General features: G+C 36.2%; 3 protein-coding genes across 5 annotated transcripts in view; 2 read left to right on the top strand and 1 right to left on the bottom strand.

The window, feature by feature from the left end:
- LOC118817927 (chromodomain Y-like protein 2) overlaps positions 1-3,435 on the top strand; it is a 53,243-nt gene extending 49,808 nt beyond the window's left edge. Inside the window, 1 exon segment of the mRNA XM_036584938.1 lies at positions 1,899-3,435. Coding sequence (XP_036440831.1) covers positions 1,899-2,057 — 159 coding nt within the window. The 3' untranslated portion in view covers positions 2,058-3,435.
- An 881-nt stretch (positions 3,436-4,316) lies between these two features.
- Positions 4,317-11,366, bottom strand: cmc2 (C-x(9)-C motif containing 2). Of its 3 annotated transcripts, XM_036584939.1 has the most exons (5): positions 11,222-11,355; positions 10,562-10,613; positions 9,066-9,136; positions 8,832-8,903; positions 4,317-6,643 (listed from the first exon to the last, which is right to left on the bottom strand). In XM_036584939.1, the coding sequence occupies exons 2-5, from the start codon at positions 10,590-10,592 to the stop codon at positions 6,566-6,568; spliced, it is 252 nt and encodes an 83-aa protein (XP_036440832.1). In that variant the 5' UTR covers positions 10,593-10,613; positions 11,222-11,355; the 3' UTR covers positions 4,317-6,565. The 3 variants fall into 3 exon arrangements, with proteins under 3 accessions (XP_036440832.1, XP_036440835.1, XP_036440834.1); XM_036584942.1 differs by lacking the exon at positions 10,562-10,613 and having other exon boundaries at positions 9,066-9,167; positions 11,299-11,366; XM_036584941.1 differs by lacking the exon at positions 10,562-10,613 and having other exon boundaries at positions 9,066-9,167.
- A 390-nt stretch (positions 11,367-11,756) lies between these two features.
- Positions 11,757-17,140, top strand: cenpn (centromere protein N). Its single transcript, XM_036585091.1, is given in 11 exon segments — positions 11,757-12,047; positions 12,266-12,311; positions 13,064-13,123; positions 13,238-13,311; positions 13,746-13,919; positions 14,019-14,120; positions 14,204-14,258; positions 14,401-14,510; positions 16,449-16,550; positions 16,552-16,573; positions 16,863-17,140. Coding segments are annotated over 11 exon segments (1,032 nt in total). The 5' UTR covers positions 11,757-11,876; the 3' UTR covers positions 16,979-17,140.
- The last annotated feature ends 70 nt before the right edge of the window (positions 17,141-17,210 follow it).

Genomic DNA, 17,210 nt, shown 5'->3' with positions numbered 1-17,210 from the left:
GTATCGCCAATACCGATACGTTTTACTTATAAAAGCAGCTTATGTACTTTCATGTAGGGGAGAACAGTGTGTCATGATTTATGAGGTGAATCTATCATCAATATGCTAAATCTGAATACACTCTCATGACCACTCAGTGATTTTTTTGCTTTCCACTCTTAATTAGTTAATCATGTGCATGTTTAAACCCATAACAGCAAAGTTTTTAGGCAAATAAAACTATTTTTACTACTGTAATGAACTTAATTTGCAACCATGAATAATTCTTCCAAAATGTTGAACTCAGTAAATAAACAGAAATTTGTTAGCACTAAAATTAGCAGAAAATGCCATATTTAAGTGTGTTCTATGTAAAGGATGTGTTAACATTTTCACCGAGAAAATCAACAAAACAAAATTTGACCAGGTGTTCAAATGTTTGCATACGACTGTACATTGTGTCCCTTTTGTTTTGGTGAGATAATCAGAAAATGTTATGAAATTTGAGCAGCCTACATGTACTGCAAATGATAATTAAAATTTTAATTTTGTTTTGAGCACTATGATTTGTAATCAATTCTAATGCTGACAAGCTAAAAAGTGGCGTGAATATAGTACAGCTGTACAGCTTAGCCATAACCTGTAATAGTAAAATACACTAGAAAGCCTGGCAAGTTGGTGTAAACACAGTTAATTCAATATAATTCTGTGTTGTTTGAATAAGACAAGCTTCCAACCTAAATACATACAAATAAATGCATCAAAAAAGAGGGTGTCAAATACTGGTCAAATTTATATTTGACCACAAAGGAAAACAGCTAATATCAGCATATTATAATAAAATATATTTACATTTGCATTATATCTATTGTATATTATTGATGATTCCTGAAATAAAATGTTCCAAAATTGAAGTGATTTGAATTTGTAATGGGGAGTATGGCCTTCTCTCATTGATCACTTTGGGTAGTTTAGTTGTAACACTGTGTTAAAACTAACTCTGCTGTGTGGAGGATGTACTTTAGCCTGATTAGCTCTCACTATAAGTTGATTATGTGCTTTAAAACAGTGCTACATTACAACCACCAAGAGGATGATTGAAATAATATAGGTGTGAATTCTCTGGCTTATAAACACAGCTGAGAAATCAGAAAATGCCTACAATAAAAAAAAAAATGTTACAACAAGATCTCCAAGGTGAATCTTGCTAAACATTCATTTGATTGCTGTCAGAATTTGGAGGCGATGTAACAATGATAATACAAGATCATGACTATAATCACATTCTACTTAAAATCTACTTTCTAAATCTACTTTCTAGTTAGATTTTACCCCACGTTAGTTTGTGCCCCGCCCCTTACTATAGCATAAAAGTTACTATCAAGGTTACATCCATGGTGACGTAAAAGTAAGTACAAGGAACATGATAAATAAATCAACAGATCACATTGAGCAGTGAAAGAAACCCATTTCTGCGCCCTTGAAGTGAGTTTGACATCTTACAGATGAATATGTTGTGCAAAAAAATCCATAAGTTATTTTTGAAAGGTTGTGATTTATTTTATATTCACTCATAACACTTTACACCCCAAAGTGCCATTTTCCTGAGTGTCATGAGAACTGTTCAGAATAGGCAGCCGATCGTAATAAAGGTGTGAGATTGAATACCAAAGCTCCAAAGCTATGGAACTCTCTTCCATAAGATGTTCATCTTTTTACCTCATATTTTTTGTTTCATCATTTTTGAAAAATGTTTTTATCCCTATCTCTTCATTTTATTGGTATTCCCCCCTTTTGTGTGATTTATTAAGTTTTTATATCCTGTTTTTATTTGACTAATAAGTAGTGTTGTTGTATGGTTATAACCTTATTTCCACTGTTCTGGTAACAGGTAGCATCTTCTCACTTTCCTCATACAGGTTCTGGAAGAGTCTAAATGCATGGTGCGCAGCATCCTGAAGTCTGTCCTGGAGGAGGTGAATGAGAAGGAATGCCAGATGCTCAAACAACTGTGGTGCTCCACCAAAGGATTAGAAGCGCTTTTCAACTATCTTCAGAATAAGGGTTACGATGCCTAATTTTCAGCCCTCCAGTCTCCTGCGGGTCATAGACCTTCAAACCACCAGTCTGAGAGAAATGTGTCCACAAGACCTAAGATCCTCAGCTGCCTTGGCATGAAGCTTCACCCCCTTCTGAATCGATCAGCATGTTTGGGCACATCCACCTAGAGCAGATAATGATGTCATATCCTTTGAATGAAATTAAAACTAAGCCAAGAATACAATGATTTTTTTTTCCTATTACTACTAATCCCTGCTATCAGAGGGATTCAGTTTTGTGGTGATGCTCACCAGCATTCTATACACTGAAGATTCTATCAAATAATGAAATGCCTTTAATGTTTTCATTTTTTTATTTATTCGAAATCAAGCCATTTTGAAAGGTGAAAAAACAAATAATTGAATAATTATATGTAACGTTGTAGATAGTTTGTTTCATTGTGACGTGTTTTGCTTTTTTTTTGTTTTTGTTTGTTTGTTTGCTCTCATCTCTGAAGGGGTGATTTTCATACCAAAGGTAACGTTATTGATACTGATCTTTTTACTTTTAAACACATTCCTGTCATACCACTGTCCATGTGATATATGGCATGGCATCAGTTGAGTGCAATAGTGATGGGTTTGCAACAAAGTTTATATGGACTGTAGTGGCTCAGACGTTACAGTCATGCATTTTATAAAAGTTGCCATGAATTGATATTATTAGATGCTACAGATTGCTGCATGTTCAAGTACCCTCACTGTCTTCAACACTGAATGTGACGACTAATCCTTTTGTCACGGATTGTTGTTTTTTTGTTTTTAAAGTAGGCACTCATAAGGAAATGGTAACACTTGAACTTTGCTGCATAGTATTAACATATCCATGCCATAAACATGTCTTGGCAGATGTTGTATGCTGGCATGGGTTGTCATGATAGATTATGCCCAGTGATATAAGAGTGTCATGTTACGATTATTGTTAACTGTCCAGACATATGTCAAAATGGGCCTGTTTACACCTTGCATTGATGTGTATTTGGTGATCACATTTGGATTTCACTTGACTGCACGAAAGCCAGATATGAATACCCCCAGGAAGCATTGTGAGTGGATTATGCTTGGATCATTTGAACCACATTAACACAAGTGTACATGAAATGCGTTTTGTCATCCATATACAGTTATGTGAGCTGAAACGCGTCTGCTGTGTGCTGACTAGTAGATGAGAGAATAAACTATGAAATGAAAGATGGAGGATATGGAGGCTGAAGGTAACCCATTCATGCACTCCAGAATGATAAAAAGGCCTTAGCCAATCTTGTAAACTTATAACAAGGAAAAGAGTAAACAAAAGTAAATGGAAATTATGTGTGTTGACATCCTTTTTACGCAGAAAAAAATTGGATATAAAGTATAAATGAAATCCAGCAAAAAGTTTATCCAGATATGAACCATATGATAATGCAAGGTGTAAACAGACTCAATGTTGTGACTAGCATACACAAAAAATAAGCCTAAGGATTACAAGCCGCCAACAAACATGAAACATTAATGAAAACGATTTTATTACTGAACAAAATCAGTCTTATGACAGCATGTAACACCTGCTATGACATGTCTGTGGCATGATTACGTCAATGTTATATAGCTGTAAAGTGTTACACAAAACTAGTTATATGAAGGACTGAGAGCTTGTAAAGTTGTCTCATACATTATTCACCTATGATTCATAAGTCTATGCAAATCCAAATATAAGGAGATTTTTGCTTTATTTACCTGATATGATAGCAACACATCACCAACGGAAGGAGATCTCAATTCAAAATGAAGTGACGTTAGATTGTGACGTAGACTGGTCAGTCTTTGAAACTGAGACAATGACTGTGCATTCATGTGTGCTGCTTTTAGTCTTTGGTTCTACACAGTGTGCATATTTGTTTATGTCCTTGACATGAGCTGTAGCAGTGTTATAATTACTTATTGCATGCAATAGATATATGACTTCTGTGAGATGTTTCACAAGCTTTATTCATCAATATCTCAAATGAAACAGATGGTTAGGTTTAAACAGATTTAACCAGCAATAACCCGTATACAAAACGATATTCTTCCTAGCCCTGTCAAAAATCATCGTAGCCTTGGAAGGAAAAATATCAGGAGTTTTAATTTGTTTGTTTCAGAATATTCCACTCTGCTCATCTGAGGCTATCAGGAAATTATGAATGAACCTAATTTTTATTTTATTCCTTTCTTTGAATGAAGTCTATATAAAATCAGGAGAAGCACTGCTGTATGTTTTGTGCTTTTTTGGTAAGAAGGAAGCCATCAAGAAGCCGGATGTGGTGAAGAACTTGAAGGACTCACCATCGCTGTGACAGTTTCAGGTTAACTGAGCACTGAGGCAGAATCTAGATTGACTGCCTATCAGTTTCCCTCAAGAAAAATTAGTGGATATGTCGATCCTGTGGTATGACAGAAAAAAAAACAAAAAAGAAAACACATAGATGCAAAGGTATATGTGTTGAATTTGTGAATATATTTTAAGACGTCAGAGGATTATTTTAATGAAATGTCACAATTTGTTGTGTATTTTTGTAAAGAATTTAATGAAACATTTTTGTTTCTGTTCCAAAGTAATCTTCAGTCTCTGCACTTTTTTGTCAGTTAGGCTGTTGGTGTTGTGGAAATAATGCAGATGTGGACGTATCTCTGCATGTGATGTTTTCAGGATAAATACACATATATATGAATATACTGGTTTATATACTTACAGTTGTAGGATAATTAAGATAATTGTTTTGTACAAATTAAGAATATATTAAGACATATATTCAGCAGCTGTACAAAAGCAGAGTTAAATGTGTAACATGCTGTTATCTCGTGTGATTATGCATGTATATTATTGTAGATAAATGTTGCTCGTCAGATCTTCATATTTGAGGGTATGTTTTTGTTTTTTTGTATTGCCATAGTAAGTAATGTTAGAAATCTTGCACAGTTTGTTTTTTTATTTATTGAGAATGACACAAAATATCTCGCAGTCAATCCTGTGGATCAACAGTGCCATTACATATTAATACTCGTCCTCCTGTGGTTCCCTGCTGTTCTTCCTCTTTTCAGTGATTCAGATGGGTGTTGTGGCATCCAGATTATATGTGGGATAATGTACCTAACTGCCCAGTCCCAGTATGCAATACACATGCATAGTTAGGCAAATATCAGTGTAAGTTTTTTGTTTTGTTTTTTGTGTGTGTGGCTACCTTTTATTAAGTAGTTGATTTGATTTGAGTGCTTTTTAAAGCTGTGATAATTAAGGAAGATTTGGCTGTAGTAAACTACTTATGAGTTTTGTCGTAACTTATCAATACTCTTTGCTTTTAAGAGCCAACTTTGTGTTTTCAGAGCAAATTGCATTGTGCATATATTAAATAGCAAAATTATTTACATTGTGGTTACAATACTATAATCTGTAATACTATAATTTATGATTGTGACATTACTTTTTTATTTAGGCATGATGGAACTGTGCAAAACAACTGGGTTTTATGCACAGAGGGGAAGAAACTTCCCTTTGTAACAATGGAAAATCATTTGAAAATGTATATTTGCTGTTGCTCCATTGTTAAAAACGTATTCATGTACTCGGCTGTAACCTATATTCATTTGGTTTTCTATCACTTTAATATCATTAACAGCCAAATTTTTAAAAAAAAATTTTCCTCCTCATCCTAGAGTGTATATTGTTACTGTCCAAAAAAACCCATGTATTTCCTTTTTTTTTTTTTTCTACATCATTCGAATTTAGCAGCTGCCCTTAACTTTATGAAAATATTTATTCCAAAATCAATTGGAATAAAATCTCTTGACATTACAAGTTAAGAGGGTTTTTGGCTTCTCCTGTAAAGTTACTATTTAGGAGATGCATGTTTTTTTTGGACAGTGATATGTATTTGATTCAGTCCCGCTGCATCTACACTGCAGAAGCATAACGTTCCCATTCCTCAGTCTAGTTTCTGAATATTTCTGGGTGCCTTAGAAGTCGTATTTCCTCTGTGTCAGTAGGATACTCTGTCTTCATTCTGTGGGATGGGTGAGCAGTATCTAATAAATGATAATTAATGCAGTTCTTGGATTCCTCATGTATTTGTATCACTTAATCCTTCCCTGTTCAGCAAGGTGTAACTTCGCTTCATTATTATTTTAAGCATACATGTCCATTTTGATTTTGGATGATCATTACTTAAAACACAATACAGGAAAAGTGTACAACATTTGTCACAAGCATTCACACACAGCATACACACTCCACACAGAGTAATTTCTGAGATTATTATTGGTATAATTAGTTGCAAGACAATCCTAATAAAATCTCCAGCATCATCTCTGTTTCAATACACTGTACTGAAAGTGCTTCTTCTCTATAAATTACTCCAGGGTCCATAATCATTACATCCAGCAACCCATCACTACATCCTGCACAGCATAGATGTCCACTCATATTCTAGCTCAGCCTGCAGTTCTGGGAAGGTGTTTTCAGTTTAGGGTTAAACTTTAGGTCCTTCCTTCAAGCGCTGTCTCATCTCAGCCGCATGAGCCTTACTCCGCTCCCTCTTTGCCGCATACTGCATAGATGAACAAAGAGAAGCAAACAAAGTTAGACCGGCTTTCAGAACGGGCTACAAAGGCAATGTTCTCAGATGTAGGGTACTGTGCAAAAGTCAGAGAACACCCTTCATGTATTTCATTTCCAGTCAAAACAGCCATTAAGTACAAGTTCTTCATTTTTCAAAGGGGTTCAAGTGCTCTGTTACTCTCACATTTGCCACCATTTGAGCCAAAATGAGCCTATTTTGCATGAAAATACACTCTTAACGTCCTTGTATCATAGTCAAAGCAATAGCAGTAAAACTTACTCAATATCTGCTTCTTTATGATTGGTTACATTCACATTGAGAAACCCTACTACTTACATATATTTGTATTAGACCATTAACAAAGCATTTAACAGAGTAAAAGCATTTAACAGAGCATTAAATACATCTGGAGTTAAGACCAGTCTGTTTAGAGTTAAATCCCTCCCATGTGGAGTTGGTCTAGCCTGTAGGAACACATACTTTGTGTTTTTTTTGGGGAGCAGGGTTCATTTATTTAGTGCAAACCTGAGGTAGTTGTAAAAGGGCCCCAAGCTGAAAAACAAGAATTTCCACAACTGGACTACAAAAATATATAAAGAACATATAAACCCCACCCCACCCCACCACAACAACTGTACCTGGTAGACAACCAAAACTGTCACCATCAGATAAGCATTCCTTAAAGGGAAATTCCACTGGTTTTTCAAAATTCCTGCATAATTCAATCTTTAAGATAATAACAAAGTCAGTCAGAGTGGTTTGATGTAAAATGTATCGTTCTAAAGAAACTTACTCAGTCAGAATTATTGACAATGGTGACAGCAACGAGAAGTCTAAACATTTAATGCCTCTAAAAGATACATTGCAGAAGGTTTTTACATGGAAATGGTCACAAATTTTCTGCCTGATGTCAGAGATATTGTTTTACAGTAGTTTTGAGAAAAGCATTAGGCCTAAACTGTATTTTTTTAAGATCTATTCAGGGTGGATGGGTACCTGCTTATTTTAAGATGTACCACTATACTACCAATATTACATTGTGGATAGTACGTAAAATGGCTACTGTAGACATAACAAACCCTGGTTCCTATCACCACCACTGTAATGAAGTCTGAGTCAATAAGTTTCTCTACAATGAACCATTTCACAACAAAACACTCTAAATGACTTTGTTTACATCTTAAAGATGGAATTATACAGAACTTTTGAAAAATCTATGGAATTCTTTCATCTTTGAGAGAGAGGAGGAAATCAACCTCCACTCTTGCTTCAGATCTGAAAAAGATCTGAAGATGTTTCTGTCTAGCCTTCCACTGTGAGTAGATGAGTCAACACTATGGGCCTGAAAGGATGTGTACCTGTCAAGAAGCCCTTACTAAGAAAAGGAAATAGACAAAAAAGAACAAAGTTGCACTAGAACATGAGAGCAGGACATCTGAGATCTGGAGCAAGGTTTCAAAGACTAAACTGTGGAGGTGTTAAAAAAAATATCCCTGCAGATTTATATGAAAAAGTGAAAGTAAGTCTTCTGAAAAGGATATAATAAAGGCAAAGAGTGAATAATTAAGAATTAAATTAAATAGTGAAGAAATAGAAGAATTAAATAGTGAAAATTGTAATATTACATTTAGTTGCTGAGGTGTCTATGTAATGTTCTGTTAAGTATGTTTTTTTGCCTTTTTTCTCTGATGCTGCAAAATGAATGACTCGTGAATAACTTTATGGCCATTTTGACTGGAAATTAAATACAGCAAAGCTAGTCTCTGACTACTGCACAGTACTGTAAATAATCATTTATGCATTAATTTACTCATTTTAATTGACCAAGTCATCATCTACTAATGGAGAGTGATCTCTTCATGGGGCTTTAAACTAAGTACCTGCTGTACCTGCTTTACAAATTAGTATTATGTAAAAAAAATCCTAACAAAAAATACTACAGTCCATTTCTCTACATGGCTTTGAAACTGAGAGAGGGTGTACACATTCTGATGAGCTTAAAGTCACCTTACAAAAAGGATAAAAGAACAACACAATTTTAACTAAGTTCAAAAAAAGACACCAGAAAGTGTCAGAAAAGACTAAGCAGCAACAGTGACAATGGCTGGACATCATCTAAGGTCATTTATAAAGGTCTGTGTAGTTCTAGTGTGAGAACTGAGAAATTGTGTCTCACCTCCTTCTTGAGACACTCCCGCATCAGACGATCCGCATCATTACACGTCCCGAAGAACTTGAGGACGTTGTGCTGAAGATAAAATTCATAATATAACTTATATAACGCCCTCATTTGGTCAGTAAGACAGATAAGGGACATATTTTAAGAGATTTAGAATGAGTAAATGTATCTGACAAATGTGGAGGAAAATGTAGGCAGAGTAAAGACAAACAATGCTGAGTGTTCTCTTACCTCCTTATGGCACTGTTTGAGTAGAGCTATCAGTTCATTGCATTCATCAGTATGTAAATGGGCCGACAGATCTGGGTGCATCCTGAGTTAAGGCTTCTTAAACTGCAAATACACACGACAACACTTTTACTGTCCATACTGTTCTTCTTGTTACAGTTATCTACTCACATAGCACAGTCAGCCCCAAATCCTCTGAAGTTTCATCAAGCACAATAGAATAACTGAAATATTTAAGATCATTTAGGTATCAATATTGTTACCAGTGAGAAGTGTACTGCAATAAAAATGATCCACACATGTATAGAAGGAAGTCAAATAGCAAAGTACTTGAAAACTAGCATATATTTTTTTGTTATGTTGAATAATTAACACTAAGCTGCAGTTGTAGGCAAAGGTTTGGAAGGTCAAATTACACATTTTGTTAATTTCCCTTATGAAAATAAGTATATGGAGAACATTTTAATGCACAATTACTGTTTACTTACTGAATTTAACATACTGGGAAAAAAACAAACAAACATGTGGCCTGTGCAAAAGACTGTAGTCCATCTGTTTCTCTGCATACATTGTTAGCCCCCTTTTCCCCCTGTTCTTCAGTGGTCAGGACCTCCATGGACCCTCACAGAGCAGGTACTATTTGGGTGGTGGATCATTCTCAGCACTGCAGTAACACTGACATGGTGATGGTGTGTTAGTGTGTGTTGTGTTGGTGCGAATGGATCAGACACAGCAGTGCTGCTGGTCCTGACCACTGAAGAACAGGGTAAAGGGGGCTAACAAAGTTTGCAGAGAAACAGATGGATTACAGTCTGTAATCGTAGAACTACAAAGTGCACCTATATAGTAAGTGGAGCTAATAAAATGGACAATGAGTGCAGAAACAAAGAGGTGGTCAAAATGTTATGTGGTGTAAGTGTGTGTATATATAATTACATTAATTAAGAAGTGTTTTAACTTTTGCATACTGTTTTCAGTGCTTTCATTCATAATGTACACTACATGTCCAAAAGTTTATAGACACCTGCTTATCCTATGTTAACAAGTATTACTCTGCTGCAGTAACAGCCTGTACTCTTCTGAAAAGGCTTTACACTAGATCTTGGAACATTGCTGTGAGGATTTGATTGAATTCGGTAAGAGTATTAGACTGGATTTGATAAGAGCATTGGTGGGGTCAGGTACTGGTGTACTGGATAGTTCTGGATTACGAACTGCACTCCAACTTATTCCCAAGATATTCGATGGTGCTCCACTCCAGACAAAACAGTTCCACTGCTCCACAGCCCAATACAGGGGGGCTTTACACCCTTCTAGCTGGCAAATGGCAATGTTGACCGTAGGTTCATGTGTGGCTGCTCCAGAGCATCCCTTTCTATTGGCACTGCTTCTCTATGGAGATTATATAGCAACGGATGACCTTAAAGTAGCTGAATACATAATTAGAAGAGGTGTCTTGAAACTTTTGAACATATAGTGTATCTCACACTAAAGGATACTACAGCCTCCCCATCCCATCCCATCACTCATGCTGGTGTCTTCCTTTCTTACCTAAGTAAAGGAAAAACAAAGCATTCAGGTAATAGTTCTGCTCTTGCTTTACACGTGACAACAGAGCACAAAGCCTCTGCTTAAGAGTTAACCTGCTCAAAGAGTTTTTCACCTGAGTTTAAACAAAGATGGACTACTCTGGCTGAACCTAGAAAAGATCAGTTCAATGGAGTTCAGCCCGATCATCACAATGGCAACCACACGTGATCAAAGAGCACAGTCCATCACACATATTCGTGGTGTTCATTACTGAAAACTAACAACATTACGAAATTCATAATCACCCTAAATTCATTATAAGTTACATCGCAGAATGACCTGCTAGCAAAAGGACAAAGCTTGAGGTTACCGTTTTGATTGACCTCGAGTAGTTAGATCCACTGGATTATAACCACTGGATTAGCTAAGGCACATATCGATATACTCCTAAACTGCCATAATCATTCTGTACCTGTACAACAATCAAAAACTCTTGTGTGATACAATATTTATAATAAAAACTTTACACATAGCCTGCTGGGCATGCACTGATGTTATGCTCGACATTCATGCCAGTGAATGGTTAGCTGGTCGTTAGCTGTCCAATGAAAGAAATGTTAAATTCAGACCTGATGTTCTTCAGCTGACAATGATAAAATCAGGATAAATGCTGCTTAAAATGTTGTCACGTCGCTACCACACTAACCTAGCTCTTAAACTGTCGCTCGACCATAGCAAAGGTGAGTCGACCGACCTTTCAGCCAGCAGATGGCAGCACCATCAACCAGCCTTAAACAAAAATTAAATAAAACAAATAATATTAAGATTATATTAATTATTTCATAAGGAAATTATGAATATTCACAACGTTATTTCTCGATTATTATTTATTATTTACGAGCGTGACTGTTCTTTATTCCTCATTATTTAATCATAGTGCTTTTTAAAAGTTCCGGCAACTTTTATTTTGACACATTTTGAAACCGGATAGTGCGTGTTGTGACGTATCACTGTGGTTTGAACGGTGTTTCACCGCTGATCTGAGACCAGTTTTCTGTTTCTGGCTTAAACAGTTTGAATCGGCTTTTGGACTCACTGAGCTGATTCTGCATCAGCCGGAAAGAAGGCTTTTACGAAACACTTTACAATTCTTGGCGGTTTATTTTGATTCCGCTTTCGTCCCTGCGATGTAGTTGTTGTTTTAACCGATGCGATGTACATTTTTATGCGGTATCCTTTATCATTTTAGTTCTTTGTAAGAAGAACATCTAATTTATTCCTAAAATGGATGAACAACCGAGGGCCATTTTACAACGGATCATACGAAAAATACCCAACAAAAAGTTACAGACTACTCTGAGAGCTTGGGATCGTCTGTCGAGCGAGCAGCTGGAGTCTCTGGATTATGCCCAGCCCAAATGGCTGTTTCTGGAAAACTTAATATCCAGTTGCGAGGTAGGTAGGTTAGCTACTCCAGCTATAACTATAAAAATAACAGCTAAATAACACCTAAACATAGCCGTGTTACTACTGCTAGTATAACATGTAACTTATTGAGGCAGTGAGTTTACATTGTTAGCTAGCTAATTAGCACGTTAGCTTAACGTTACATAAACTCACTGAACGAGGAATAAATTATGCCTGAAATGTTGCTGACTTTTTTCCTCCCTCAGGACAACAGACTGAGTTTAAAAGATGTAACAAAACTGGAGATGGTCTGTGAGTGAGTTTTCTTTATCCTAATGCTTCTAATGTTCAATGTTACTAACCTGAAGAGTATTTCACAAAACGGGATTTCGCAGTCTTGGTAGCTTTAGTGAGAAGTGTCCAGTAGAAATGTCCCTGACCTCCACGGCTCTACAGTTTTTTGATTCCTGAACAATTTTTTTCGATATAATTTCTTTTAAATATAATGGATGTTACAAATGTTTTGCATACAGCATTATATATTATCTGTACTAAAAGTCTATTTTATAGTAAAAAGAAATAGAATTAACGTTCATTTTTGTACAGATCTCAATTTAAATTATTTTGTTTTTGTTCAACGCACTGCTGATGTTAATAACATGCTTACAGCATGTAGTTTAGACAGCCAATGACCAGTCTAGAGTTTTCAACAGGCATGCTTACCAGTTCTCTGATGCTAAGACTGACTGCTTAGGTATTGAAATTTGGTATTGATGTGATAATTGTGTAATTTGATCAATCACTACTTTAAATATTCTATTAGGCAAGCTTGACATTTGGATCAATAACCAGAAGTAAGCAATATAATTGTTGCGTGAGGGTTGCCGGTGTTGTTGAACCTCCTGCTGAAGCACTAATAATAGTAATGCTACTTTTTCTAAGTGTAATTGCTTGTTTTATTTTGTGTTAGTCTATGCATTTATATCTATGGCATTTCAGCTGACTATGAAATACTTTTACTAACGGATAATCATTTTGATCTGCATTCTTCTTTTTAATACTAGATTACATAGACAACCCTAATCAAGGAACCTGGCATGCCTACCAGCTCTTTCAAGCAGAAGGTAAGTTTATGTCTGTTACATGCAAATAAGTTTCACTGCTTTCTACAGGAGGACTATTGTGTGGTACATGGACAAATAAAATGAAACTGTTTTGTTCTCTTGTTCTCACTGCAGATGATGCAGTTTCTGTGAATTTCACACAGTTTAGGGAGCAGTTCAAGGCCCACTTGGAGGAAGTTGTCCGACATGTAATGAATCTTTAATATTTGTGTATACCGTTCCATTCATTATTCACTCACAGTTTATTAAACGACATAACAGTTCAGATCTGCCCATGCAGCTGTCAAAAATCATTTCATTTAATGAAATGCAGCCCATGCTGCTATAAGAAAATACAGATTCATTCAGATTCAAAGAAATGAGCACTGGAAATATTTGCTATCTAAGAGTTTTCTTGTAGGCTATCTTGTAGGTGATATGGCAGCAATATAATTTGTTTTTTAGAATTTACTTTGTCCATAAGTAGCTTTAAATGGTTTAGAGAGAAGCAATCAATTTTCAATTTTAGGATATATAACTAACTTACCATACCATAGAATATGATGTGATGTAGAAAGTCATATTCCCTAGATGTGTCTCAGCACATATTCTTGTTTTATCCATGAATCTTTTGTTTTTGCAGGTATCTGTTAGGACAAAGAAGCTTGAGGATGGTGCAGTTTGGATTCGTATTGCGTGGGGAGACAACTTTAGTAAACCCAACCACCTCAAACCAACTTACGTTGTGCATTACCTACAGACTCCTTATGTGTTTGTCCTTAATCTCATGTCCAAGCACAAGCCTTTCCTGTATCAGGTTGCATTTTCATGAACTTTATACAAGCTGTTACATTATACTTTTGCAATAATTTGACTGTCATTATTACGTATGATATTTTTTTTGACCCTTGTCTAGGCTCTACTTCTGTCCACCAGACACGTGTCCATAAAGGAAGCCCAGCTGAGTTCTCGAAACCTCACTGCAATGAGGGATCTTGTCATGAGACAATATCAACAGGTAAGGTAGATTAATGCCACATTCCCTTTATATTAAGTGAATTTTGCTTATTAAATTGACCATTTTACCTTTTTTAATCACAGGTGTTCCCGACAAATCAGGAAAGGACTTTAAAAGAAAGAAATGCACCTCCTTCACGTATGAACTCTCTTTTATCTTTCTCTCTAATGCTAAAGCTCTATGGTTCCAATAGGAGCATAATTGGCATTTCTTTTTCTTAACTGACTATTGTGTTGTAATGCTGTTAAATTGTGTCTTTGTTTGTTGTTTTTCTATTTAGATCCCAATATAGAAAAAGAGCATGCTGAGTATGCTGAAAGAAGACATCAGATGGCATGTGAGGCATTTGGTGACGGGATCCTGCCAAAGCTGGAAACTGCTGTTTACAAGGTGTGTGGCACAACTTGATACGAAATGTGCAGTGCATATACAAAACATTGTGACGCATACCATGTATCATGAAAATTACTTTCTTTAGCTCCAAGAACACACTCAGTTTATTAGGGACATTGACTTAACAAAGTATTTAAAAACATTTCACGGGAATGCTGACCAGTGCTGAATACAGTGCTTCTCACAGTTATGCTGTGTTGCATGGTAGTCAGCGTGTCCTCTGAGTGCACAGTTCATTTAATTCCAGAAATGTTCAGTTGAACTGAGATCTGGTGATTGAGCAGGCCACTGTGTTATGCTTAAAAGGGAATTCAATTGACATGTAAACGGAGTCATTCAGAGTGGTTTAAAATGGAAATGGTGCATTTGTAAAGAAGCTTTCTGACTTGTATTACTTTACAGTAGTGGTGAAAGGAAACAGGGCTCGCATCGTCTACAATGCAAATATAGTTGTTGTATTTATCCAAAACAACCCGTGAACTTGCATGTGTTTTATATGTAATGTTGATGATGGTTAGATGTGATAATGATAAAAGTGTGCTATATATATAAATGTATATATAAAATATAAATTTATATATATTTGTTTATTCTTATTTTGGGGTGGGGTACTGTTTTGCTTAATGACTTTTTCAAGCGGGCAGAGCAATGCGGTACAGTACTGTGAGCACACTTTTTTTTTTTCTTCAATATTTTCATCCTGTTTCTGTACGTTGCCTGAGTATGTGTTGTTGAATTTGATTACCCTTCTTGTTGGGGTACCAAGCATATTGATCCAAAAGTGATGGAACTGATAAACCACTGATTGGTCAAATGCAGTTGTCACAGAATCGTTATGTGGTGTCACTGGAATCAGAAAAAAAAAAAAACACTAGCTTGCCAGAATTGCTGTCTGTGATTCTCACATGAAAGCAAATGCTGTTGAAAAGTTAAATCATAACTTGAAGCTCCTCTGTTGTTGCTGTTTCCATTTACTGTTCATATTTGTAGCCATTTCTTGTAATAACTTGGTGAGGAAGGTTTTGGTGATGTTACTTTTTTCAGGCTTCTGGTTCAATCACCCTGTGAGCAATTCTGACTCAGTAAGTTCTCTAGAATCTTTTCACATCAAACCTCTCTGAATGACTTTATTTAAATAAGTGACCTTAATTATGCAGAAATGAAATGGAATTGGAATCATGTTAATGGAACCATTTCCAGACAGTCTTAACTTTGTGCCAAAGAGTTTTTTTGGCTTCCCTATTAATGAGTGGATACACTCTTTCCATGAAGGGATATGCCTGTTTAGCAGCAATGTTCAGATATTTTTGTCACATTCAAAGTTGCTGTACTTTTATTAAGGGGCTTTATGTGTGCCCTGAAAACGCATGCACTGTCATCTCCAGCCTGCACTGTTGCCATAACAGCATCTTTTTTCAATGCATTGGTACTCCCATCCACATAAAACAGCAGAAAGAAGAATTAATCAACACACTCAAACCCTCCTGCCCAGGTCAGTTAGGGATTGTACCTTTCATCTGTTCAGTTTGCTTCAAGTTGGCATTTTGCATACTGTGATGCACCTCCAGGTGAAACATGTCTCTCAGGAAGCTGTGTTTTTGTTAGATGATGGGTGCAGGTGGTGGGATTAAGTGATTATATGATGCTATAATTATATGATGCATCATGCTTGATATGACCAGGGGCATAAACAAATAAGGAACAAAAACGGTCAATTTTGATTTCAAGTTAACTTAAAAAAAGAAGACGTAAAAGTAATGTTCTGCATACACGATGTACGTTTAATCTCTTTATTTTAGCTAATATCTGTACAAAGCCAGATGACTTTACTAGTTGTGATATTTACTGAATATTAGTAGTATTACACTTGAACGGCAGTCTCTTTAAATTCAGTGTGTTGATGTGGTGTTGATCTTTTCTGTAACCCTCCCACAGCTTGAAACAAGATACAGAGGCAACAGCAATAACACTCTTAATGATAAAGATGAACTCTTTAGAGGAGTGGTTATGTTCTCCAGCAGCAACCTCCTGGAGTCCTTTCCGTTACTGTGTGTCTGCAGGTACGTAGCTTCCTAATAGTAGTGGAAAACAGCCACTCATATAACTGAAATGTAGAGAATTTTATTCTTTGACCAGGAGCTTGTGAAACAACAATGCTGTTTTGCAGTCTTATAGCAATGGTGTCTGTCACCACATGGTGGCAGTGCAAGCATCCCTTCTGACTTTGATCTGTCCTTGGTGCTCAGACATGACCAATAACTAGCTGTCTACTACATCTCACTTATTTTCTTTCTACCTAATGTTATGTTACTGAGACCACTTTCTGATGCCTCTCTGCTTGTTTGACAGGCATGGCTGAAGGTCCTGTTACTCCCTTGCTGTCCTCCATCACACAGAAAGGGAGGAACAGCTTTGTGATCACTGACAAAGTCCCAGGAGCTGCCAGTCAGACTCCTGCTCACTAGGCTTGATGCAGCAGATAATGAGGACTCTTGCTTGCTTGAGCGGTTCAAGTCTGCTTGGGTGTATGTGTATATATGTGTCCTTGTGTGTTTTCTACAGTTTAACCCCTGTTCAGCCATGTTTATCATTTTTACAAAGTTTTTAATAAAGATTTTAATTAAAAATGTTTTCTGTGCATCTGATGTAGATGTCAGTAAAGTGGCAGTTTACTGTGAATTGTATTGGGCAATAAGT

Source organism: Colossoma macropomum, unplaced genomic scaffold, assembly GCF_904425465.1.
Source record: "Colossoma macropomum unplaced genomic scaffold, Colossoma_macropomum, whole genome shotgun sequence".
NCBI classification, from domain to species: domain Eukaryota; kingdom Metazoa; phylum Chordata; class Actinopteri; order Characiformes; family Serrasalmidae; genus Colossoma; species Colossoma macropomum.
Note: the sequence above shows the minus strand (reverse complement) of the source record. Positions and strands in the feature narration are given on the sequence as shown.

Bases quoted from the DNA above. Each gene is read 5' to 3' on its own strand.
- cmc2 (XM_036584939.1), bottom strand. From the start codon at position 10,592: ATGAGTGATGGGATGGGATGGGGAGGCTGTA. The intron at 8,904-9,065 runs GTAAGAGAACAC...TTTTATCTTCAG, and splicing joins TCAAACAGTGCCATAAGGAG to CACAACGTCCTCAAGTTCTT. The intron at 6,644-8,831 runs GTGAGACACAAT...TCATCTATGCAG, and splicing joins GGGAGTGTCTCAAGAAGGAG to TATGCGGCAAAGAGGGAGCG.